This window comes from Elgaria multicarinata, chromosome 9, assembly GCF_023053635.1.
Source record: "Elgaria multicarinata webbii isolate HBS135686 ecotype San Diego chromosome 9, rElgMul1.1.pri, whole genome shotgun sequence".
NCBI lineage: Eukaryota > Metazoa > Chordata > Lepidosauria > Squamata > Anguidae > Elgaria > Elgaria multicarinata.
The window spans coordinates 37,283,552-37,309,335 of NC_086179.1; the positions used below are offsets into that span (position 1 = coordinate 37,283,552).

General features: G+C 40.1%; 1 protein-coding gene across 2 annotated transcripts in view; it reads left to right on the forward strand.

Moving 5' to 3' along the window:
- Positions 1-2,266: 2,266 nt before the first annotated feature.
- Positions 2,267-25,784, forward strand: part of L3MBTL2 (L3MBTL histone methyl-lysine binding protein 2) — a 38,810-nt gene continuing 15,292 nt past the window's right edge. The window contains exons 1-8 of one of the 2 annotated variants that reach the window (XM_063133587.1): positions 2,267-2,275; positions 15,474-15,741; positions 17,365-17,498; positions 19,291-19,414; positions 21,465-21,544; positions 23,092-23,209; positions 23,931-24,065; positions 25,063-25,151. In XM_063133587.1, the coding sequence (XP_062989657.1) occupies positions 15,516-15,741; positions 17,365-17,498; positions 19,291-19,414; positions 21,465-21,544; positions 23,092-23,209; positions 23,931-24,065; positions 25,063-25,151 (906 nt within the window). In that variant the 5' untranslated portion in view covers positions 2,267-2,275; positions 15,474-15,515. Of the gene's footprint in view, positions 2,276-15,389; positions 15,742-17,364; positions 17,499-19,290; positions 19,415-21,464; positions 21,545-23,091; positions 23,210-23,930; positions 24,066-25,062; positions 25,152-25,784 lie in introns of those variants that run through there. The other variant, XM_063133588.1, reaches the window with a different exon arrangement.

Here is a 25,784-nt window from a genome sequence, read left to right on the forward strand (position 1 = left end):
AAATGGTCACAGAACATCTAATTTCTTTGAATGCATTCAAATCTCCAGGGCCTGATGAACTGCATCCTAGAGTAATAAAGGAGCTGGCAAACGAACTCTCAGAACCACTGTCTATATCTTTACAAAATCATGGAGGATGGGTGAAGTGCTGGATGACTAGAGGGCTAACGTCCCTATCTTCAAAAAGGAGGAACCTGGAAACTACAGACCAGTTAGTCTAACAACAATCCCTGTGAAAATTTTGGAGCAGATTATAAAGAAGTCAATCTGTAAGCACCTTGAAAACAATGCAATGATTACTAGAAACCAACATGGATTTATCAAGAACAAATCCTGCCAGACTAATCTGATCTCATTTTTTGATTGGTTAACATCCCTTGTGAACTGGGGGAATGCTGTGGGCATAATATATCTTGCCTTCAACAAAGCTTTTGATAAACTGCCCCATAACATTCTGGTTAGCAAACTAGCTAAAAGTGGGCTAGATGGAACAACTATTAGGTGGATCCACAGTTGGCTACAGAATTGGACCCAAAGAGTGCTTAGCAATGTGGGGAGGTAACAAGTGGGGAATCACAGGGCTCAGTCCTGGGCCCAGTGCTCTTCAACATTTTTATTAATGACTTGGATGAGGAGGTGCAGGGAACGATTATCAAATTGGCAGACGACGCAAAATTGGGTGGGATAGCTAAAACCCTGGAAGACAGAAACAAACTTCAAAGTGATCTTGATAGGTTGGAGCACTGGGCTGAAAACAACAGAATGAAATTTAATAGGGATAAATGGCCAAGTCCTACACCTAGGAAAAAGAAACCAAATGCATAGTTACAAGATGGGGGATACTTAGCTCAGCAATATTACAAGCAAGAAGGATCTTGGAATTGTTGTAGGTCACAAGCTGAATATGAGGCAACAGTGCAATGTGGCTGCAAAAAAAGAAAATGCTGTTTTGGAATGCATTAATAGAAGTATAGCTTCCAAATCGCCCGAGGTACTGGTTCCCTTCTATTCGGCACTGGTTAGGTCTCTTCTTCTCCTTCTCTTGTTATTTGTAAGTATTATAGTGGGCAGTGTCCTTTTTTTAAGGTAAATTTGTAATAACCTGGAAGTAAAAAAACAAACCATGTTAAGTCCCACTGCTGCACTGTCGGAACTCTGCTATTTGATTGTACTCGGGTTACTCATTTATTTGTTTTCTGAAAAGGAAGATTATAATTAACAACTCCGGCCTGGAGCACTCCGTCCCCTTTTCTGCCTGAATGCAGCGAGAACGCCAAAGGCCAAATCTGGTGTTGAAGCGCCTGTTTCGCTTGCAACGTTAGCCGAGTATTTTACTTGAGACGAAAGTCGCCCCACCGAATTCAGTGGGATTTTCTACTTACTAGCAAACACATATACAGGAGGAGGAGTTGGCCCCGCATTCAAGGCGCCTTGCTTGCTACGTGCTAAAAGGCGAGTGACCGCGAATGCAAGGTCCAGCTGGCCCTTCGAGTCTGTCCCCCTCCGTTTTTCACGCACGCTTATTATAACGTAAGCTTATTACTTATTATAACGTAAACCGGAATCAGTCCTTTGTTGACAGACATTTTACAAAGTAGGCGATTGGCGCTGAACGCTTCTTTATCTAAACCTTTTCAGCCGACTGTGGACGCCCAGTAGGCTGAGCCTTTTCAAGCTACAATGGCAGGGGAGGACATGCCTTTTCTCCTGCGGGCAGTGGAGGCTGGTGGCTCCGGTTACGGTGGGGCTGTGAATCCATTCTGGGTTTCAGTCAGAACCAGCCAGAACTCTATCCAAGATGCTGAACCTGTTTTGGGGGCTAGGGTTCAGCACCTTGGCATAGAGTTCTGGCTGGTTCTGACTGAAACCCAGAATGGATTCAGAACCCCAGCGAAATCGGAGCCACCAGCCTCCACTGCTTGTGGGATGGAATAGGGAGAGGAGGACTTTCGAATACTCTGCAAAGCAAACCTGAGGACTACCACTCCCCAAAAGCCTTGCGGCAGGGCAAACAACATGGTTGGTGGATTCTTCCCCACCCAGCCAGTTCTCCCGTCGGCGTCTATTCTTTCTTCCCATTGGCGGCGGCGGGAACGCGTACAGGCCAATGGGCTTGCGAGATACATGGAGGACAGTGGAGTTTGAGATGGCGATTGGTGGCTTGGGAGTTGTGGCGGGGGGCGGGAGCACGCGCCTATCAGTGTCTTGCCGTCAATTGGCTGAGCTCGCTGGTTCGCATTGGCAAGAGAGCGCCATGGAACGGGAAGGACGCGAGGTAAAAGTTGACCGGGGGCGGGGGTGCATTTGCATGGTTAACAACGGGCGAGGAAGCTTCTTGGGCTGTAGGAGCATATGTGTTTCCTCTGCTTTGCTCCTGCTCTTACCAGGTGTGAAGGAATGTTCCTCGTCGAAATGCAATGGGTTTCTTCATAGGCAGTCTCCCCCCCCCCTCAGGACAAGGAGCTCGCCCCCTCCCCATTTTGCCACTCCCCCCCCCCGTGGCAATTTGAAATAATGGCAATTAAAGCCCCAGAAAAAGTTCTACCATTTCCAGCCTTCCCAAGCCAGCCATGCTACAATAAAACCCACTCCCCTCGGGGTGTCCTTTACCTCTTCTGTTCCCTCCCCTTTTCAAGTGTGTGTACGTGTGTTCCAAAACGGTATTCCCTTTGTATCTTGGCAAAAGTATTTAGAAGTCTGCCGGGGGTGGGTGGGGGATAGAATTTTATGTGTTTTGGAAGTCTTAGTTTCCTCTCCCTTTTGTTGCCATCCATGCGGCTGAGTCTGAGGTGTTACTCTGAGTTGTATCCAGCACACACAAAAGCTACTTTTAGTACTGGAATGCTAGAGTGTTAGATGCTAACACTTAATGTTAGAGTATTGGGTCTGGTCTATTAGCCAGTTATCTCTTCGCTTTTTTCTGTGTGTGTGTGTGAGGTGTGTCTACGAAACTTTTGTTCCTTTTTGCTTATCAAATTAGCAACTCACTGTGATTAAAATGAAGAGATGGGTTGCGTACTGAAGTGCTCATTAAAATAGCTAGTATATAATAATAATAATAATAATAATAATAATAATAATAATAATAATAATATACTTATTTCTTACCCGCCTCTCCCTTTGGATCGAGGTGGGGAACAACATTAGAACAAGAATCAATACATCTTAAAAATTCTTGATTTTACATTGATTTGGATAGGCCTGCCAGAAAAGGCTAGTCTTTAAAGTTGCCTTAAAATCACACAGAGAGTTAATTTTACGAATCTCCTCCGGCAGGGCATTCCACAATCTGGGGGTGACAGAAGAAAAGGTCCTCTGGGAAACTGATGTCAGCCTAGTTTTAGCTGACTGAATTAAGTTCACCCCAGAGGACCTGAGTGTGCAGGGCGGACTGTATGGGAGAAGGCGATCCTGCAGGTAACCTGGACCCAAACCATTTAGGGCTTTAAAGGTAATGACCAACACTTTGTACTTTGCCCGGAAACTAATTGGCAGCCAGTGGAGTGATTTTAATGTTGGGGTAATGTGGTCACCCCTAGATGTACTGGTGACCAACCTGGCTGCCATATTTTGAACTAGTTGAAGTTTCCGAACTAGGTACAATGGTAGCCCTATGTAGAGCGCATTGCAGAAGTCAAGCCTTGAGGTTACCAGCACGTGCACTACTATCTTTAGGTCTTCTGACTCTAAGAAGGGGCGCAGCTGACGTATCAGCTGAAGCTGATAGTAGGCACTCTTGGCCGTAGCCCCATCCAGAACTGGTTGACACCTTCAAACCTAGGTCAGAGCCCTTGACAGCAAGCACCTCTGTTTTGTCTAACCCTATCCTTAGCTGATGCTGTTATTGAAGGCATAGAGAAATATATTTGGGTGTCATCAGCATACTGATAGCACCCTGCCCCATGCCTCCGGATGATCTCTTCCAGTGGTTTCATGTAGATGTTAAACAGCATTGGGGATAGGATGGCACCTTGTGGTACGCCATACAACAGCTCCTTTTTTGAGGAGCAACTATCCCCAAGCATCACCATCTGGAATCTACCTGAGAGGTAGGACTGGAACCACCGGAGCACAGTGCCCCCTATTTCCAAGTAAGGTATTTTCCAGGTTACTGGTATTTATTTATTTTTTTTTTAATAATTTTTATTCATTTCCAACACTATATAAACATAAATGAACATTTCCAAAATATATTTGAAACAACACAATAAGAAAAAAAAATACATCAAATATCTGCTTCATACATATTGAATAATTGTTGAGTACAAATATCAAAAACTATTACATATGCCTTATCACACTACAACATTTCCATTCTTAACATAAAAGTGCACCCCCCACCTCGGGATCATTCTTGAGTCCAAAATCTAATCATTTCTTCTGATGGTGGTTTCCCACTTCCCTTAGTAAACACGAACACTAGGAACTGTTTCCAAATTCCTTCGAACTCATTTATTTTAGTTACGCCTTTTCTCCACTTAATATTGCATGTCAGTTTATCATTAATGGCTATGTCCCATACTACTTTATACCATTCCTCAATAGAATATTCCCCTTGGATCTTCCAGTTCCTAGCTATCAACAATCGTGCTGCAACCAACAAACTCGATATCAGCTCTATAGTTCCTTTTCCACACTTTATATCTTCAAATAGTGACAGCAATGCTATTTTTGGTGTTTGTTCTATTTTCATTCCCACTATTTCTTCAATTTCTGAAAACACCATCTTCCATAATCTTTGTACATATTTGCATTGCCACCACATATGTAAATACGTTCCTATTTCCCCACATCCTCTCCAACAATTTGCTGAATGTTGATCACTTATCTTGTTCAATCTAACCGGGGTTAGGTACCACCTCCATAAAATTTTAAAATAATTCTCCTTTATTCTTACTGATAAACTTCTCAACACTCTTTGTTTCCATAGTCCCTCCCAGCTCTGTCGCCCTATTTGTATCTTCAAATCTGATTCCCAAATCATTTTCTCTGTATTCTCTCTAAACTCCTTCTCTAACAATATTTTATATATTTCACTCATTAATCCTTTTGAAACTATACTACCTCCTTTTCCTTTCTCCTTACTTACTACTAATTCTTCAAACCTCGTCATCTTTCTGCACATTCTATTATCTTTAATCCACTTTTTATTCCATTGTTCTAATTGACCATATTCTAGCCAAGATAGCTTCTTCTCCTTTAACAAATTTTCCATATCTTCTCTTGTTTTAATATCTCTTACCCAATCCTTTAATTTTATTTTATTTTTCTCTTTTAGTATTTTACATAATCTACCCTTTAGATCCTCTGGGAAATTCTTTAACATTATTATCGGTGCTAAGGGAGAGTTGCTCGGAAGCAGCTTCCCTTTAAATTTGCTCCAAATTTCCCATTGAGTCCTCAGGAGTGGATTATCTATACTTCCAACCCATTTTCTTCCTCCATCTTTAAAAAAAACATTCTCCAGATTCATCTCTACCTTACTTATGTTTTTTTCTTCCATCCAATATAAATCTCCTACTCCCATAATTGCTTCTACAACATGTCTTAATCTATTTGCTACGTAGTATAATTTTATGTTTGGGAGACCCATTCCCCCCTTTTTTTGGCTTAGGTACCAATTATTTTTATTCACTCTTGCTCTCTTTTCTCCATTACAATATTTATTAATAATATTTTGCCAACTTTTTATCTCGGTTTCTGATATTTTTATAGGTAACATCCTAAATACAAAATTAATTTTAGCTAATATCTTCATTTTTATCAAAGCTATTCTCCCAAACCAAGATAAATTTAATCTTTTATATTTTTCCAATTTCTCTAGTACCTCCTTCTTTAACCTCGTTAAATTTTCCCTTTCTAAATTCTCTAGATTTTTTGTAATTTTAATTCCCAAATATTTAATCTCGTTCTTAACTTTCAATTCCATTCCCTTAAATTCCCAATCCTTTTCTTCCCTCTTAGTATAGTTAAACAACATCATCTCTGATTTAGACCAATTTATTTTTAACCCTGTAATTTCCTCAAATTCCCTCAACTGATATTTAATTCTTTCTAATTTTCTTAATGGATTCTTAATGGTCAATAAAGTATCATCCGCAAACATGTTTAGCTTTATTTCCCTTACCTCTCCAATTCCTTCTAATTCTTTATCCTCCCTTAGTGCCTTCGCCAAAACTTCCATAACCATTACAAAAAGGACCGGCGAGAGCGGACATCCTTGTCTTGTTCCTCTGGCTAGTCGTATCTTTTCAGTAAGTCCGTCATTTACCACCACTACCGCCGTATTTTGGGAATATAGCTGTTCTATTACATTTTTAAATTTATTTCCAAATCCCAATTTATCTATAATACTCTTTAGTGCCTGCCAGCTCACACAATCAAAAGCTTTAAAAATATCTAATGCCATAATACCTGCCTTAATATTTGCTTTTTTTATTACATTTATTACATTTAAAACTCTACCCACTAAATTATGCATATGTCTTCCTACCACAAACCCACATTGATCTGCTCCTATATATTCTGCCAAGAATTTATTTAATCGTTTGGCCATAATAGATGTAAAAATTTTAGCATCCTGATTTATTAAAGAAATAGGTCTATAAGAATCGGGATTAGTCAAATCTTTATCTGGTTTTGGGATCAGAATTATCACTGAATGTTCCCATGATTCAGGTATCTTCTCTCCTGATAATATCCTATTATAAAGTTCCATTAATTTTGGAACTAGACAATCTTTGAAGACCTTATAATATTCTGGACCCAAACCATCTGCTCCTGGTGATTTACCCACTTTTAACTTATCAATAACCTCTTCAACTTCTCTTTGAGTTATTACTGACTCCATTAACTCCTTATATTCTGATTTTATTTCCTTCTTTATAAACCTTCCAATATACTCCTCCACCTTTTCTTGTTGAATTTCTTTACCCTTGTACAATTCCTGATAAAATTCCTGAAAAATTTTTATTTTAGCTTTCATTGCATGACAATAATTCCCTCGGCTATCTTTCAACGTTTCTATCCCATTCCTCCCCTTTTCTTTTTGTGTGAGCTTGGCAAGCAACCTCGAGTTCTTATCACTGTTTTCAAAATATTCCCTTTTCATATACATTAAATTCTTTTGAATCTCTTCTATATTTAAATTTTCTAATTGTTTCTTCTTAGCTTGTATTTCCACTAATTTATATTTATCTTTACTTCGCCAATATCTTTCCTCCAAGTTTTTAATTTCTATCTCTAACTTTTCCTGTTCTGCACGTTGTTGTCTTTTTAAACTACATGTTTCTCTAATACAGATTCCTCTTGCTACAGCCTTCATGGTGTCCCAAATGACTGACCCAGCTGTTCCTCCTTTTTCATTAATTTCCCATGACTCCGACAGTTCCTTCCGAATTTTATCTACTATTTTATTGTATTTCAATATCTTTGTGTTCAACTTCCATCTATATGCCTCTTTATAATCTTTCTTAACTGTAAATTCTAAACTTAACAAGGCATGATCAGTTACTTTTATTACCCCCATTTCCATTTTACAAATCCTCGTTGCAAAGTCTTTTGAAACAAATATATGATCTATCCTGGAGTATGTATGATGAACTGGGGAAAAATATGAGAATCCAGGCCTATTCCCGTTAAGTAAGCGCCACGAATCTAAATAATCATTTTCTTTTACTAATTTATTCAATATAGTCATATTGTTTCTCTTTTCAACATTAGTGGGATTTGACCTGTCTCTTTTATTATCCATAACCATATTAAAATCCCCAGCTAATATAACATACCCCTCCTTAAATTCTTCTATTTCTTTAAACAACTTTATAAAAAACTCTCTATGCCTCTCATTTGGGGCATAAACATTAATCAAAGTATAAACCTTTCCCTCAATTTTACCTTTTAACATAAGATATCTACCCTTATCATCCTTTTTTACCTCTTCTAATGTAAACCCACTTTTTTTTGAAATCAAAGTGGCCACTCCATTTTTTTTTGATGTCCCTAATGACTTTTCATAATAGGCTAGCCACTTTAATTTTATCATATTCGAATTCTCGGAGCCTTGGTGTGTCTCTTGGATCATTATAATATCTGATCCCTCTTTATTAAGCATTTGTTCTATTCTCTTCCTTTTCACGACTGCCCCTAAACCTTTAACATTGAGTGTTGATACCTTTATCTTTTTATCCATAATCACCCTTTTGAAATCTCTTCCGATCCCTTGTGCTCAGCAGTTCAAACTTGCTTACATAAAAACACAAACTCCATACATAAAACCCCCACCCTCCTACCCCAATCCCTCCTCCCCTACCTTCCCCCCCTCCCCACCCCCCCACTCTAATCCCCCCCCATATCCCCGTGAGTCTAGTACTCCAGCCATCTACTTTAAAGGGGGAGGGGGGAGGCAGTGCTGTGCCTGGCCGGCAGGTTTCTATATTAACATATTTATTTGCAATTATCTCCAAACATAATTAACAATTCTCTTACTCTCCAGATGTCCCAGCCTCATTCCCTCCCCCACCCACTCCAGCCCCATCTGCTTCCCCATCCAGACCCAGCCTCTTCAGCAAATCTTTACCTTGATCCAATGAGGTTACTCTGTGTTCCCTCCTCCCATATGTAAATCTTAAAAAAACCGGGTAACCCCATGCATAAGGAATTTCATTCTTCATTAATGTTTCCATTATTAGTTTAAGACTACGTCTCCAATTTAATGTACGTTGAGAAAGATCATTGTAAATTTACACTGGTTTGCCTTTATATTATATCTGATTCTTAAATCTCAATTCTTTCATAATTTGCTCTTTTTTATAATAATTACCAAATTTCACCAAAATGTCTCTTGCCCCTTTGTGGTTTTGCCCCCCCACACGATGGACTCGATCCGGATCCAATCCGTCTATTGATATATCAGGCATCAGCTCCTTGAACCAGTTCACGATGATTTCTCTAAGATCTTCTCCCTGCGACTCCTTTAGCTGCTTTATTCAAAAAGTAGATCTACTAGATTAATCTTCCGAGGCAATCGATCACAGTACCCATTCTTTAAATTGTATATTAGTTGATTTCTCAATAGCCTCTTATTCCTTCTGGTCCAAGTCCGCTTTAGCCTCTATCTTTTTGATCTTATCCGACTTTTCCACCTTTTTATCCGCTAAATACACAATTAATGTCTAAATTCACTCATATGCTGATCCATTTTTTTAAAATATAACAATGTTATTTTCAGCTATAATGGGCCTGATCTCCATCAACGAGGGAGGGTTACTACCACTTTCTCCTCCTTCAGTCATATTTTTTCTTTATTTGGTATTGTATCCAAAGGGACTGGGTCTTTATCTTCCTCCTCTTGCTCAACTCCAGGGGCTGTCCTTTCCAGGAGGGAGAGGCATGCCAAATTATGATTTGAAAGTTCCTTTTTTTATATAATTTGAAGGTTTCTTATTTTTTTTTCTTTTTTTCTTTTTTCTTTTTTTTTTCTTTTTCTTTTTTTGTATATTAAGCTTTGCCCAACTTTTGATCTTTCTTTTAACGTTAGGCATGGGACTCTTCTGGGTAGGGCATAAATCTTAGAGTGTAACTCGCTTCCTTAGCAACTTATGCTGGCTTCTCTGTTATATATCAAACACTTTTTCTTTCTTCATGAGGGGGGGGAATATCCAGTTCACAACAGCATTCACTAGAGGGGATCAGTTTAATCATTCGCAGCCTCTCAGCTTCCCACATCTCCCTCACCGAATGCCGAATGCAGCTTCTTCCACCTTCTCTCCCCCCCTTCTCACCACGCCAATAAATCCAATCAACAACTTCCACCTTACAAAGCCAGCATTTCAATCGTTCCCATGTGAGATAAGAATGAAAGGTTGTAACACAAATCAATGTCCAGCAAGCACAAATTCCTTCTTTTTAAACTGCGTCAGTGTTTGCTCTTTAACTTTCGGTTTCGACAGTGCTGCCGCTTACAAGACATTGTATTAAATATCAATCATCTCACCTCCCTCCTTCAAATCTCTCCGCTTTTCCAGCTCCTGTGACTTTTATAATCATTTTCTGTCGTTTGCTCAAAGATTTATGCCCATTAGAAGAGAGATAATTGCTTTTTCCGGCAAACGCCGCTTAGAGCCTCAGAAGAAACCCGCCATTGCTCAGGCGGCCAGCTCCGCCCCCCGGTTACTGGTATTTAAAGATGAAGCGCCAATAGTATAATTCATCAAAGTGCAATTCTATGCACACAAATGAATAAGCCCTATTGAACTCAGTGGAACAGCTTCTGAAATAAGTGTCCATAAGATCTGGTTGCGTAATAGATGGGAGTGAGGGTAAGATTTGATAATGGAATATAGGGCAGTACTGAATGGTTTCATTCTGCAAACTGAAATAGTGCTCCTCCAAATCTTTCAGTTGTGTATTGCACTTACGCAAACCATTCTGCAATCATTTATGAAATTCTGCTGGCACAAATGTAATTTTAGATGGATTCTTCTCTTGCACTTAGTTCAGAACCTAGATTCTGCTAGCGCAACATCATTTGTGCTAGTGGAATGACATAGCTGGATATTGCCTAAGGTTTGGAGGGACATTAGTTGGGTTGGAAGTATAGAAAATGTCTTTTGTGACAACTGAGGAAATGCTTTGTGGAAGAAGCTGGAGTTAAAACTGGAAATGAAGTTAGACATATATGGTGAAATGGTTCCAAATTTGAAAGAATCAGAACTAGATGAACATTGGGATTATTGGGAAACAGTCCACTGGTGCAGTAGTGATTGGTGGCTTCTTGGGTAAATTGATTCAGTCAATATATAATTAGTGTAACATTCTTCTTGTCCCCTCAGACCTTGTATGCAAGATCACATGTATATATCTTCCATGTTGATTAATCTAGAACTACCTGCTCTGGTTTCATATTCGCAAAGACTAATACAGATTACAAACCTCAATAAGTGTGCATTGAATGTTAGGAAAAAGTGCCCTGGTTTTTTGAGTATGACAAGGTGGTTAAGATCAAGCTAACCTGTCTGACACAATCCTAAGTTTGTGCCCTTGTTATGATTTTGAAATGAGAAATACGTCATAATTATTGTGCCAGAAATGGAATGTGAATCCCCTCCATATTTAATATAAGTATGTGAGACTAAATGTACACTTGCCTATCTTGTATCTATGAGAACCAAGTTGTAGGGTTTCATTTAAATGTTTATCGCTAGAATAGTATCTTATTTGCCACCCAAAAGGTCTTTGCTAACTATCTCACATTGTAATATTCTAAAATTACAAAGGAACCTGAGCAGTCATCCCTGTAAGCCGTTCTGGTGACTGATAGGCAGATCTGTAAGGATCAGTGGTTGTTACTTGTGAAAGACAAATCCATAGAAATGAGGCTTGAAAAGTATATTTCTGGACAATTGTGTGTACATTAGCCATAATAAGTAATGACAGAAACATTCCTTGCTACTACTTACTATTCCGACAATTAGATTGTGTTTACTTACACTCCTAAATGGGGGAAAGGAATGCTGGTGTCAAGATGAGAGTATCTTAATATTTGGTGTGATGCTGCAAAAACGGATTTTAACAATACTTTTCCTGAGCTTGTTCCAAGACTGGTCATGGTCTCACTCATGCATAGAATTATTGAACATAATTAGTTTCTCTCACTTTTCTATAGTGCTGCTGTGTGTGACCAGAATGTTGTGTAGATGTCTTGCAAAACTTGTTTGTCCAACAGCTCAGGTCTAGGAAAGACTAACAACATTAAAATCTTATAATGCTTTGTGATCATTATTAGAACACTGTTGTTGCAACAAGTACTGTCTTCTGTTACATTGCTCTGTCACTGTTTGAATCCAGTACTTGGCAAGTTCGTGTCCTTTCTTAAGAAGATATTTGTCATTAGGATGAATGGGCGTCACACTCTTGCAACCTGTGTTGCAAAAGTCCTGGCATTCTTAGGAGAGGTTTGTTTCAAATCACCCTGGTGAAGTCTTCCAAATTTTTCAATATGTGCACACTGTTGAAGTGAGTGTGTGTGAACTAAAAGATCTCCTTTATGAGGCTTGTATAACCCATTAAACATAGACATTTAATGTTGTCAGTCCTTTCCAGGGACTGCATTGTAAACAGAAAATGCAATCTTGGTAGGGAGGAATGAAATAAGCTATATGTAGCAGTGGGTCGAGGATTGGATATCAGCCTCTGAATTCTAGCTGGGCCAGGGACATCAATGGCTGGTGTTGGGCAATTCAGTTTTTCCCATTCTAAGGGCCAAGTAGACATGTAGGTAAACATAGGAAGCTAGTGGTTCCTAAAGCTTCTGGAAATGAGCCGAAATGCGACTTTCTGGAACAGGGTAGATCTCAGAAGGGAGCTCTGTTGACCTGCCCTGTTCCTGGACAATTTTGGGTTGTTTCTGTGGGTTAGTCCTGCAGGTGCAACAGAATGAATGGAGGCATGTGGGCAGCATTGGTTACTGCCTCCATGTGTTCAATTTCCTCAAACGCCCCTCCTCCAAATGTCTAATAGAACTTAACCTTGTATCATGACATTCCGTGTTTCTTTGCCCCCATTCATCATCCTTGGAAGCCAGTGGTGAGGAAATATGGTTGTATAATGATTTCACAACATGAAACAAGTTATGCTAAATGTTTCAGAGAGGTAGGGGGTTCTAGATATAGAGCTGCCATTTTTAGTAGCAGCTGTGTGTTTACCATGACATCTACTTTAGTCCTAAGTTTCCAGTGTTAAAACTCTGTTCCTGAGAACTCTGGGTGCTTGTCAGGGGTCCTCAATGAAAAGACTGATCATGACAAGCAAACATTTTGGAATGTAATATGCCCACACTTTCTGATCATCACCTGTAATATAAGGCTGTGGAGGAGGTGGCAGGACCAAGAATGCTCTAGGGATACTATGGAGCGCTATGTAGGTCAAGTTTAGCTTTGTAACAAGCTACATTTGTCCCAGTTAGCTCTCTGTAGTATTAACATGGCTATTTATTTTTATAAGTACTTTCTTTCTTTCTTTCTTTATTTATTTAAAGAGGGCTTTAAATAAATAAAGGGCATGGGGGAGGGCTTTCTCCGCTGTGGCACCCCGGTTGTGGAACGAGCTCCCCAGAGAGGTCCGCCTGGCGCCTACACTGTACTGCTTTCGTCGCCAGCTGAAGACCTTTTTATTCACTCAGTATTTTAACACTTAATTTTAACTTAAATTTAAATTTTACTGTTTTAACTCTGTATTTTAATCTTATATCAACTTTGCTGTGTGGTTTTATCCTGGTTGCGCTTTTTATATTGTATTTCATAATTGTGTTTTAACCTGTTGGGTGTTTTACTGTGGTTTTAATTTTTGTGAACCGCCCAGAGAGCTTCGGCTATTGGGCGGTATAAAAATGTAATAAATAAATAAATAAATAAATAATAAATTTAAAACATTTAAAACATCACTAGGATCTCAGAGCAGCGTACAGATAAAATTATACAATATAAAACAATAAATATACACAGCTATAAACAAATTAAACCATTAATCAAGTTAAAACCAGTATATAATTTAAAAGCAGTAAAAACAATTAAAACAGTTAAAACAATGTGTGAGCTTGGTGAATTTAACCATTAAAGACTTTGTTAAAAAGCCATATTTTTACTTGGTGCCAGAATAAAGTCAGTGTTGGTGCCAGTCGGGCTTCCAAGGGGAGGGCATTCCACAGTCGGGGTGCCACAACAGAGAAAGCCCTCTCCCATGTCCCACCATAACATATGTGTTGCGTTGGTGGGATGCGGAGGAGGGCTCCTCCAACAGATCTCAAGTCTCAAGCAGGCATATATAAGGAGAGGCGCTCCCTCAAATATTGAGGTCCCAAGCCATTTAGGACTTTAGACTTCATTACCAACACCTTGAATTCCAACCAGAAGCATATAGGCAGCCAGTGCAATTCCTTTAAGACCAGTGTTATATAGTCTCTGTAAGATGTGCCTGCCAACAGTCTAGCTTCTGCATTTTGCACTAGCTGCAACTTCTGAGTCATCTTCAAGGGCAGCCCCACGTAGAGTGCATTGCAGTAGTCTAATCGGGAAGTTACCAGTGCATGCACTACTGTGGCTAGGTTGTCCCCGTCCGGAAAAGGCCATAGCTGGTGGATCAGACAAAGATGGCCCCAAGTACTCCAGGCCACGGAGTCTACCTGGGCCTCTAAGCTATGCACCTGCTCTTTCAGAGGGAGTGCAACCCCATCCAGATCAGGTCATTTACCCAATTCCAGGACTCGGGAACCACCAAGCCACAGAACTTCTGTCTTACCAGGATTCAGCTTCAATTTATTGGCCCTCATCCAGCCCATTACAGCCTCCAGGCACTGGTCCAGTACCTTCACTGCCCCATCTGACTCAGATGACAAGTAGAGCTGAGTATCATCAGCATACTGATGACAATATATCCCAGCATCAAATAGAGTGCAACCCATGTGGATGTCTTGAGGATGAAAATGGCCCCTGGAACCCTTAAAGTTGCCCACTCCTGCTCTAGGTTATTTTCTCAGTTTAGTTGGGGTGACAGCAAGGCCCAAGAGTTTAGGCTAACACCTGAAATGGACCCAAGGTGAGCTATTGAGCATTCCCCGAAATCCTCTGCAGTGTGCAATGATTCCACAGTAGATGTTAAGAATGCAAGTCGATATGGACTGTGTACTCCGAGAAAATATATGAAAAAAAGCTTAGTTTGAAAAGCTCTGGTACTAAATTCTTGAAAACCTGGTATTATGTATGTTTATAGGGTTTCAGAGTCTTCCATCTTGAGTAATGAGTTTGTATGTGTTTTTTTAATGTTCATCTGTTTTAAGTTTTTCTTGCTATAAGTACAACTTTTTTTCACCATGCTCTGATTGTAATCTTGGGCTATTGTAATACTTCACATTATGACCTTTTGATGAGAATAAATTTAATCCTTTACAGAATTATGACTTCAGAATTAAAGATCGTAAAGAACAAAATAAATAAGGCAATTTCATCTTATTTATTCACCCTACCTTTCCTGAGATACTTGGCTAGCATCTACTTTATCCTTTTAGTGCCAGCTAAAAACACTTCTTTTCTCCTGGAGTTTTAATGGATCATTTATTTTTGCTCTTTCCGTGGTTTTGTTGCTGTTATTATTTGATTTTGTTTTGTTTTGTTTTTGGTGTGCATTTTCTCTTGATATTTGAGGTTAATTTGTTTTAAAATTGTTCTGGTTTTGGTTGTTGTTAGCTGCCTTAGAAGCTTTGGCTGAAAAACAGCATAGAAATGTTTTAAATAAATAGGGAACAAAATTGAGGGAGTGTGGGGTTTCATCAATAGAACGGCCAATACTTCCTTTGCTTATGACCAGCTGGGATGATCCTGCAGCTGATATTTGAACAGGAATGCATCTTTCCCATCTGCTGTGCTGTGTTACTGCCTGTGAGGGTGTTTCAAACATACTCGGGTCTGTTTTGCTGCTAGTTGGAGTCTCCTGGCCGCTGCAAGGCTTCATCCTTGGAGCAGATGGATGAAGAGGAAGAGGAAGAAGAGGAGGATGACTTGGATCTCTTTGGGGGTTATGATAGTTTCCGGCGTTACAGCAGCAGTGGGGACAGTGGCAGCACCTCCTTTCTAGACGACTCTAGTGAGAATGAAGCCGGAGATCGTGAAGCTGGGGAACTGCCTGCATCCCCTTCACAGATCCAAACACCTACCAGCCGAGTGCCAGATGATAATGGATCTGAGCCAGGTACTGGTGTTCTTTTCTGTGGCAAAGGAAGCCTGTAGTTCATGGGAAGACAAGGCAGCTTTGATGTGTCTAGCGTGGGGTAGGAGTTGGTTGGTGGAATATATTGCATTTGGAGAATGAGCTAAAAATAAAACACCAACTTTCCAGTTAAAAAATGGGTGTGTGTGAAGGAGTGTGATACTGCCTAGTTGTACAATATTGCATGAAAAAACAGCTATATGAGAAACAATAAATGTGGAAGGATTCAAATCTTTAATTTCATGTGCCCCTGCAAGCAAGCTCTGATCTGTTTCAAATCTAGAGGTGCCTTTTTTCCCCCAAAGAACATTTTTAACTATCTGGCTTATTTGTTTAAAGAGCATCAGTCATGGAATCTTGTATGTAGAAGTATATTGAATTATAAAACGTTTGTATTAAATTGTATTTGAATTTGCATAGCTTGATTTGAAACTGCAATTGAGGCACTTGTGTGTGTTTTTACTAAAACACATTCGGGTTGTCAGAATTTAATTCTTGTTTATTTATTGTTTCTCAACCAAAGATGCTTCCCAGAAAATTCAAATCCTATACTCCAAATAAATTTGATAAGTAAATAAAATATATTCCAAATTGTGGAATTCCAAAATGTGCAATGTCGATAACTGTATCCTGAAAAGTGTTTAATTGTTAGTAAGAAATGTTGTAGTGAGGTGAGATGTGGAATAACTGAGGGCCAAATTCACAAAGGTAGGGGTGATATAATTGAAAATTCTGAAGAGCAGGTAGTTGCAAACTCTATTTACAGTCCCATAAAATGGTTTATGAACACACAATGGGGTATATTGGGTGGTATCCAGTAATTCTCAGGATGGCCTGCAAACTAGTCTTGAAAATTGTGGTTTGGTGTTGTTGGAATGGAGCTGGATCCTGTCACTATTTGTTGCCACCCCTTTTCTTTTCCCAAATGTGGCTACTGGAATAAAAATAGCACATACAATTCTGGCTTCCAGCAAATGAAGTTCCACCTATTTCTCTGCAGCTGAGCACCATCCACATCGTAAGCAGTGTTCATACGTAAGAGCTACTACTGGGAGCAACACTATATTGAAATGCTTTGGGGCAGCCTCCACATGGGGTGTGAATGTATGACATTTGGAAGGTGAAGTTTCTTTCTTGTGCTCCATGGTTCCAGTCTAGACACATGTGCTATGCTTGCTGCTTTCCAGTTGCAGCAATACTGTTAGCTGTGTCTGTGCTTTCTATCCCACTTGAGTTCACTCCTCACAGCCAGTGCAATAAACCCTTTTCACTGGTTCTCTTTTGCTCTTTCAGCTGTCTCTCTGGGATCTTAAAGTGCACTGCAGGCTCTGCTTTCTCCCTTCTCTTTTCAATTTGCTAGATCAGAAGCTAGAACAAGAACAATTGCTGTTAGCTAGCAGGGAGCAAGCCTTTTACCCACCCACCCCGATGTTGTTATCTGCCCTGGCTTCCTAGGTTTTGCGCTAGTTAGCTGTTGCAGAGGACAGTCCTTCCCATCTTTATGGTGGAAGCTCCCAGTCAACTCCCCATTTGTAGCCTTATGCTTTCCTAATGGAACTGACTTGCTTCCCACTGCTGAGGCTTATTGTATTTGTGCCCCCTCAGCTGTCTGTGAGATGTGTGGCATTGTGGGCACAAAAGATGCCTTCTTCTCCAAGACCAAACGTTTCTGCAGCGTCTCCTGCTCCAGAAGCTACTCTTCAAACTCCAAGAAGGCCAGCATCTTGGCAAGGCTGCAGGTGAGCAACACCCTCTTAATGAAGCCAACCTTGGTTAAATTTAGGTGTAAATGAGCAGACATTATTGGAAAGTGCTGCTTTCTGTAAACATAACTGGATGCCTGGATTTGTAAAGCCATTCTCCCATGAAGCAGGGGCTTCGGATGCATGATGCTATCTAGCCAAAGGCCACACTAGGTAGTTCTAGTTATTTGGAAGAGCTTTTTTCAGGGACAGGAGAGTTAAGGTAGGAAAACTCTTGATTTCTTCTCACAATCATTCAGCCTCATCCACCATCATATTACTAAGACAATATAATACAGTTCATTTGCACTTTAGCCATCATTTCATATTTCATATCATAAGGTGATTGAAGAACCACAAGCAGGTGGATTTTCCTCTTAAGTGCATGCTTTTATAGAGTAGGATTTTATTTTAAAATCCTTATTTGATTTTAGTTAGGGAACCTAGGAGTTGTGGTTATTTCAGATTGACTGCACACAGCAAAGGGAAATAACATGTATAAGCAACACATTCAAGGGCCACATTCCTTTGTGGGTAATATGTCGAGGGCCACATGTTGGCTGTGGGTCAGACTGAAGATGGTGGTGGGTAGGTCCAGAGCCAAAAGTGGATGGGTCAACCCCCTTTTCTCTCTTGTGCCCCTTTCCACCCCCTTTTGTCTCTCTCTCCCTTACCCTTCTGAGGAAATGGACTTATTTATTTACAATATATATATACTGCTCCCCATCCAAAAGACTTCAGAGTGCTGAACAACAAGAATAAAAGAATAAAAGCATATTAAGAATTATATATATTTTTAAAGGATAATTACTTTTTTCAAAGAACAGGGAAAAGATGGATCAATCTTGAGAGGGATCTGAACTGATTGCAAGCAGAAGTCTTTTGAAATTAGGCCGAGGGCCATAGGTTGCCCAGCCCTGGAGTTGTGATTTGTATCTACATTTGGAAATTATGAATACACAATCAGAGGCGTTTTTTATTTCCAGTTTAGAATGAGAAAAGGGTATGATCTTCCACATGCTTCCTATATGAGAGGAGGCTTCAGTAGGGAGGAAAAGGATGGGCCCACTAGCTGTGAGGGAAGGATGATATTGATGGTATGATATAATCCAAGAGTAAAAGAGTGGCTTGGAAGAGGAAAGGTTTTTCTTTGACAGAAAATGAAGAAATTGTGTAGGTATCTGTTAATAATAATAATAATAATGAATCCCCCCTCCCCGTTTCTTCCTATATAGCTTTGATTTGTGAGCCGTTCAGGTAGAGTTCCATATTTTTCTCCCTGTCTTTAACTTAGTCATGCCATCCGTTCTGAACCTGAGTACGAAAGGCAAGGAAAGTTCCCTCTTCTTGTGGTTCTCTAGTGAATGTAGTAGAATGCTCTGAATTGTGTACCTTCCTTTTTAGTTTGAATGGCAAAGAGAGTCCCTTGGCACCTTTAAAGAGTTGTGAAAGTACTGTAGTATGAGCTTTCCTAGCCTAGAGGTGATTCTGTCCAATGCATTACAAAATCTCACGCCATGTCTCATCAAAGACATCTGTCAGACTCACTTTTAGCTTGAGAAGGCTGCAGTATTTTTGGCAATGTTTACAGTGCCAAAAGAGATTCTTATATTTGCAGAAAAGAGATTCCCGAAGCTACTCTTCTGGAAATATGTTCTTCTGGTTTGATAGTTTTCATCTTCAAATCCTCCCTTTCAAGGCAGCAAGATTTGTCTGTCTATTTTTCTACTGGAAGGCTACTGGAAATCTACATCTTTTGGTTGTGTCTTGTTTTGTTACGCTTTTGCAGGGCAAACCACCTACAAAAAAAGCCAAAGTCTTGCACAAGGCAGCCTGGTCTGCTAAAATTGGGGCATTTCTCCATACGCAGGGAACAGGGCAGCTGGCGGATGGAACATTAACTGGCCAAGATGGTAAGTGTGAGCTACAGGCAGAGGAAGTAAGAAACTGCCATTCATTTTGCAGTTTGATTTAAATTGAGAGCTTATCAGAACTGTGCACATGATAAAAGTATTTCTGATTGAATAAAATATCCCAACTGGGAGAGAAGAATGAATGCATAACCAATATAAAGTGCAAGGTGAAACAATACATAGGCAGAGGGACCAACAGCCACGTCCCCACTTTAGTTAGAGTATTTCAAACTGCACAGTGTTAACCAAAACAACCTCCTTCTAGTATATTAGAATTACATGCCCCATGGCTTTTAAGTAGAGATGTTAAGGCTTGCTGTCAGGGTGGATTTGATTTAAATCATGATTTAAATCATGATTTAAATCACTACTCAGAAAGACTCGATTTCATCATGTGACTTCCCCCCGCCCCAAAAGTGCACTCTTCCTCGCTATATTTTACACAACTCAGAGTTACCAAAGACTCATTCTTGCTGGTATAATCTTAATATTTACAACCAGATGGTTTCATTTTTAGAATAGCAACTTTTTAGATTAGTTTTACAGTTATAAAAAAAAACCTGATTTGGTTATACTATTAGAAACACGTCATAGATAGATACAATTATTGCAAGGTGAACTATCTCCAGTTTAATAGGTTAATCATTCATATTTGGACAACTTTTCTGCTGTACTTTATTGGAAGGAGAAAAATAATCTTACAAAAACCCCTGGAAGAGCATGACATTGTGAATGGATTAATGGAATACATTTACCAAAAAAATTAAACAGCCTCGTGCTACATAATTATAAACTACTCCTTATTTCATGATGAATAACCTTTTCCTCAAAAAGCATTTTATTAAAAAACCCAAATTTAAATCCGATTTAAATTTTAAAAATCCAATTTAAATTTTAAAAATCCAATTTAAATTTTAAAAAAGCATTGATTTTTATCAATGGGGGTGGGGGGGACCTGGAAAAACTGTGGTATTTCCTGAAAATCCTTGGAATCTAGTGTCATCCTCATCCCCCCCCCCCCAGACCTTCATATCTGTACTTTTAACCGTGTTTCACCTCTTGCTTTCAGCATAGATTTATGAAGATGAGGGATAGAGCAGCCAATGTGTGCACTTGAACGTGCTCTCCCTGGTCCTTTAAACATTTATCATGCAGGGTTAGATGTTCATCAAATGCAGATCCTCCCATAACAGCAGCATTTGGGTGTATCATGTAATTCATGCTCTTGCTTTATTTGGCCCCTTTCTGTAGAGTACTTTGCCTCTGCTGGTGGCACATAGTAGTCTTGGTTGCATAGGTTCATCTGTGGGATGTTGTCAGGAGGTTGGACTACAAGGCCTTTTTGGGATTCTTCTAACAGGTAGTTCTATATGTGTGACTTCTTGGTGAGAAAGTACGTCCATCAGGTCTGTCTCTCTTACTTAAAAGTTTTGGAAGTCTCTGAAGGTTTGGGGATACACTGGCAGACTGGTTTGCTGTTACAGCAGTCTTTATAACCTTAGCATGTTTTAAATGTGAATGCCTTAGGACTGATGCAGAGGTAATTTCCCTCTTAATCATGGTTAAGTATTACATAGGCACCAGTGCTAACCACCGTTAAGGCTAACCAGGTTGATTTCTTAACTGGGGTTGAATCTAGGTTAGCAAACTTGGTTAAGGAGAGGGAATTGGTTAGCCTTATCTATGGTTAACATTGATGCCTTATGTAATGCTTAACCATGATAAGGTGGGGGGATGAGGGAACCCTGCTTTTGCTGTCTGGTTAAGTAATGACCCTATAACATCTGTGCTGCCCTTAAAAATGTTTGTGAGTAGGTTGTCTACTCAAAACTTGCCTATTTTACTCTTGGGATACCTGAGATTTGTCCACCTTTCCCTTTCTGCTGGATTTCTGTGCAGATTATAAAACCTTCATGCTCTTATGCCAGCAGGAAGCTGCTCCGATACACGTATTGCCATACCTCTTCTTGTATCTATTGTATTGAATGTGTTTACCATCCTTAAGCCCTTTGTGTTGAAATGATTCTGATGGTCTCTTCTATCCTCTTAGCGCTCATTGTAGGCTTTGACTGGGGAGCATATCTGCAGGACCATGGATGCAAGGCTGCACCTGTTGGCAGTTTCAAACACGTGAGCACTCCCTGCTTTGTATTTCACCCAAGTGTGCTGTGCTGTACAGGACCTGGGTTCTGATGCATTCTTCTAGATAAGAGAGACCTGTGAGGAAGTCCAGTAGGAACAGGAGCAGCTGAAGGTTTTTTTTTGTTTTAAAGCAAAAATTGGAGATGCTTTCCCAAGATAATTCTTAAGACAAGGCAGATTCTAAAGCACAGTCAGTGCAATTTATTTTTAATATGTGTGTTGAACATGTAATGCTCCTCTTCACTGGATAATTCCAGTGAATATAGCCTGCAAGAAATTGATGCTCTAGCATTGTTGAAGCTGACCAGGTATGCACTTAGTCAGTGTCTGGCTGGGAGGTGGTAGGAGCTCTCTCTATATAAGCCAGATTCAAGGAAGGGATTTAAAACATTATTTTAATTAACAATATTGTAAACTGCAAACTTTAGAGTTACACAAAATAAAATGCTTAATAGCATCTTGTAAATTGAGGGTGGGGAACCCATCTTTCTCCAGATGTTGTTGGACTACCAACTCCGATCAGTTCCAATCAGCATGACTGAAGGTTAGAGATGGTAGGTGTTGTAGTCTACTAACATCTGTAGAAAGGTAGATTCCCCCATCCTTGTCCTAAATACATCCCTGCTAGACACAGCAACCAACTTTAAAATATAAACAATAAATGAAAAGCAGAGACATTTTGCCACTAAAGTGAAAGTAGTGGTTTCATAAATGCTATTTATATATTGCAATTACCATTTTCTCTGGTAATTTCAAAAAGCATTCCATTCTTTGACATATCAAAATCCCTTTTTGGGCAAAAATAAACAAAGCGTTCTCATAGTACACTTTAAATAAGCATTGTCAAAAAGGGGAAGTTTTAAACAAACTATTGCAATCATTACATTAAAATCAGTACAAACTGCAGTAATAATGATAATTAACCGTAAGCTGTTGCTGTTCTATAAAAATAGAAAACCTACATTGTCTAATTAAAAATAGGCTCTTCATGACTGTGAAAATTAGCATGAAAGTAGCCCATTCCAGACACAGGAACATAGGAAGTTACCTTATACGGAGTCAGTCCAATGGTCCATCTAGCCCAGTATTAACAACACCTGACTGGCTGTAGCTCTCCGGAATTTCAGGCAAGAGTTTTTCCAGCCCTACCTGGAGATGCAGGGGATTGAACATAGGACTGTCTACTTGCAAAGCTTATGACTCTACTACTGAGCTGTGGCCATGTATTCAGGCCCCTCTTTCTCTCATTCTTATTGGGGGCCCTTGTCCTATGGTTTCTTAGCCTTTAGCAATAAATGTCCCCTGCTCCCTCTTCCAGATTTGTCTTCAACCATGAAGACTAGAAAGGTGCTGTATTTTAAAAATCAAAGCTAGGCCATATATAGCCTACAACTCTCTATAATGTCTGGTGCATCTCCCCCAACAACCTGCATACACCCTGCATGCACAGATATAAATGATGCTGATAAATTGCTACTCTTTCTATCAGTGCCTTTTATTTTCCTCTTTTGCTGCATCACTTCCTTCTCTTACAGGTACCCCTTTATGAACAATGGGACGATGTGATAAAAGGGATGAAGGTGGAAGTGTTGAACAGTGATGCTGTGCTTCCCAGTCGTGTGTATTGGATTGCCTCTGTTGTTAAGATTGCAGGTGGGTCTCTTTAAAGGGATATCAGAAAAAAGTAGGAATTTATTTATTTGTTTGTTTTTATTTGAATGCGTATATGCCTCTGCCTGGAGGCTTGATGGGGGGAATTCGCAGAACAGCTTTCAAAATAAATAAATAATGGAACAATTCTGGCGCTGCTAGGAGCAATTGTGTCAATGGACCTGATCAAGTCAGTATTCCAAAAATCAACCACTGACAGGAAGTCATTTGACTTTGCAAGTGAGCTGTTATTAGCTGGGCACCTTGGGTGATCTTTGTTGTAATAGTGGGGCATAAAAGAGGAGGACAGATTGGAGGCAGTGTTGATCCCATACCCAGAAAACAGTAGAGGTGCTAGAACACTGGTCAGATAAGCTCCCACACCCATGAGGAGATGAACTGCCATGCTGTGCTGGAAGTCAGCCAGAGGTTCAGGATGGACATTGAAGGTAACCCTAGTAATTTGAAAAGGGAAGAACTTCAAAAGGTTTGGGGAGCTGAATTAGAATAGTAGGCTATGTTTCCACATAGCAAAGTTCACTAGGCTGTAAAATAGCTTCTTAAAACTAGTGGCTGGAGGTATCTGTGGGTCTGAGAGAATGGATGTTGCCCTGCAGAAATAATTGCTATAACTGTCAGAAAAGAAGGGTGACAGTGTACAAGATTTAATAGTCAATTTTTATTCTTTTCCCCTTTCCTGTCTCCAAAAATCAAACCATGGCAGGATACAAGGCCCTGCTACGTTATGAAGGATTTGAGAATGACTCCAGTCATGACTTCTGGGTCAATTTGGGCACTGTGGATGTGCACCCTATCGGCTGGTGCGCCATTAACAGCAAAATCCTGGTGCCACCCCAGAGTAAGTGTCTTGCGTCTCACCCAGTTCATAGTTGCATCGTCTGTCTGTTACCTACTCAAGGTGGATCCATATACATTGGATCTAGTGACTATAAATGCTGAATTCTGTGCTTTGGGATAAATTAGGCAAATTGGGAACATTAGCATAAATTACTTAATTTGCATGTCCGCTTGCAGATTTTAGAGTTCCTACAGTGTGAGTTTTTTGCTCAGGGGATTGGGATAGCTGAAGGAAAAAGAACATCCATAGATTGAAATTGTCTTCTGCAAACCCCACTTGGTTCCTCCCTTGTATTCAAGCCTTTAGCAAAGGCTGCCTATTTTGTTTTTCTCCATAGCCACTCATTTTAGCTTCCATTTCCATCATACTCTTCACAGGCCTATGCACTGTGAGAGCAGTTAGGTAAAAGAAAGATCAACATGGATCAATTCACTCCTGTGCCAATGTTGCTCAAATTCATCACTTTTTATTTTCTCCTCCTTACTCCTTGTGTAAAACCTCCAAAGCCTTGGAAGTAGAGTTTCCAGGGGCCAGGCCAGACTTTAGTGCCTTCCATAGCTTTTGTCGCTCACCATGGCTAGCGCATTGAAAACAAATTATGCAAAACAAACCAAGAATTGCATAAGTTGTTGCACACTGCAGAATATGACAGATCATGCCCTGGTCACAGTAGGGGCTGAATTTCAAGGTGACACACAGTCACCTGTCCAAAAGTTCCATTCAAAGTCCAGAGTTAGGTCATGGTTGGAAGATTTGCGCACTTGTTCAGGGCAGTGGGTGTTGAGGCTTGGATGCAGCTGAGGCTTGTGTTGAAGGGCTCCACAGCGTTTCTAAAGGAGCAGTGCAAGTGGCTTAGGGTGATCATTGGGGTGAGCATGAACCTAAAGGAGGCTTTAGGTTTAAGCAGAGAAGTAGAAAAATTGCTGCGTTTAATACTGCATGTGCCTGCAGGCACGGAAGGCACACTACTTTAACTCTCTTTTCCCTTTCTGTGCAGCTATCCAGTCCAAGTACACAAACTGGAAGGGGTACCTCATGAAAAAACTTGTGGGAGCCAGGACAATCCCAGTGGATTTCCATATAAAGGTGAGGAAGAAAACTCCCTGCATGTAGATGGCAGAAGGCTGACTTGTCCAATCTTCCACTAGCCTGTTCAAATTGGATATAGTTGGCAAGCAATGCTTAATTTGCACAGTACGTTTTCAGAGCTCATGTCTGCCTTGAAGCTCTCGCAGGCGCAGATTTATAGCTAACTTAGTGGTGAAGGAAAGGCACTCTGCACATGGTTATATATGTTGCAAGGATGATCTCTCTTTGGAAATAAATGTAATATGGTGCAAAGTTGGTAGAACTTCCTTCTACATGTTTGGGTGCTGCCTAATGCATTGGTAGTTAGAATATATTAGCTGTAATCTCCCATGTGCCTGCCAGTATGTGCTCTGGCTGAAAGAGTTTCTAATAAAGAGTAACTAGAGTCCAGCTGTTTTAGCACGTTGTCTTCACTGGTTCGCTTAACACTCTCCATTCTTCCCTTCAGAAGTATAAAACTCTGCTATATTCACTGCTGGAGAGGGGAGAGCGGCTCCCCCTGGTGGCATGTTTTAGAAAGCATCCTTGGCCGGAAGGGATTTTTCTTCATAATCTCTGCCTCTGAATAGTGAGATGGCGGATTGAAGGAAGAGCTTTTGCGGGTTTCAGACTCCCAATTTAAAACGTGTG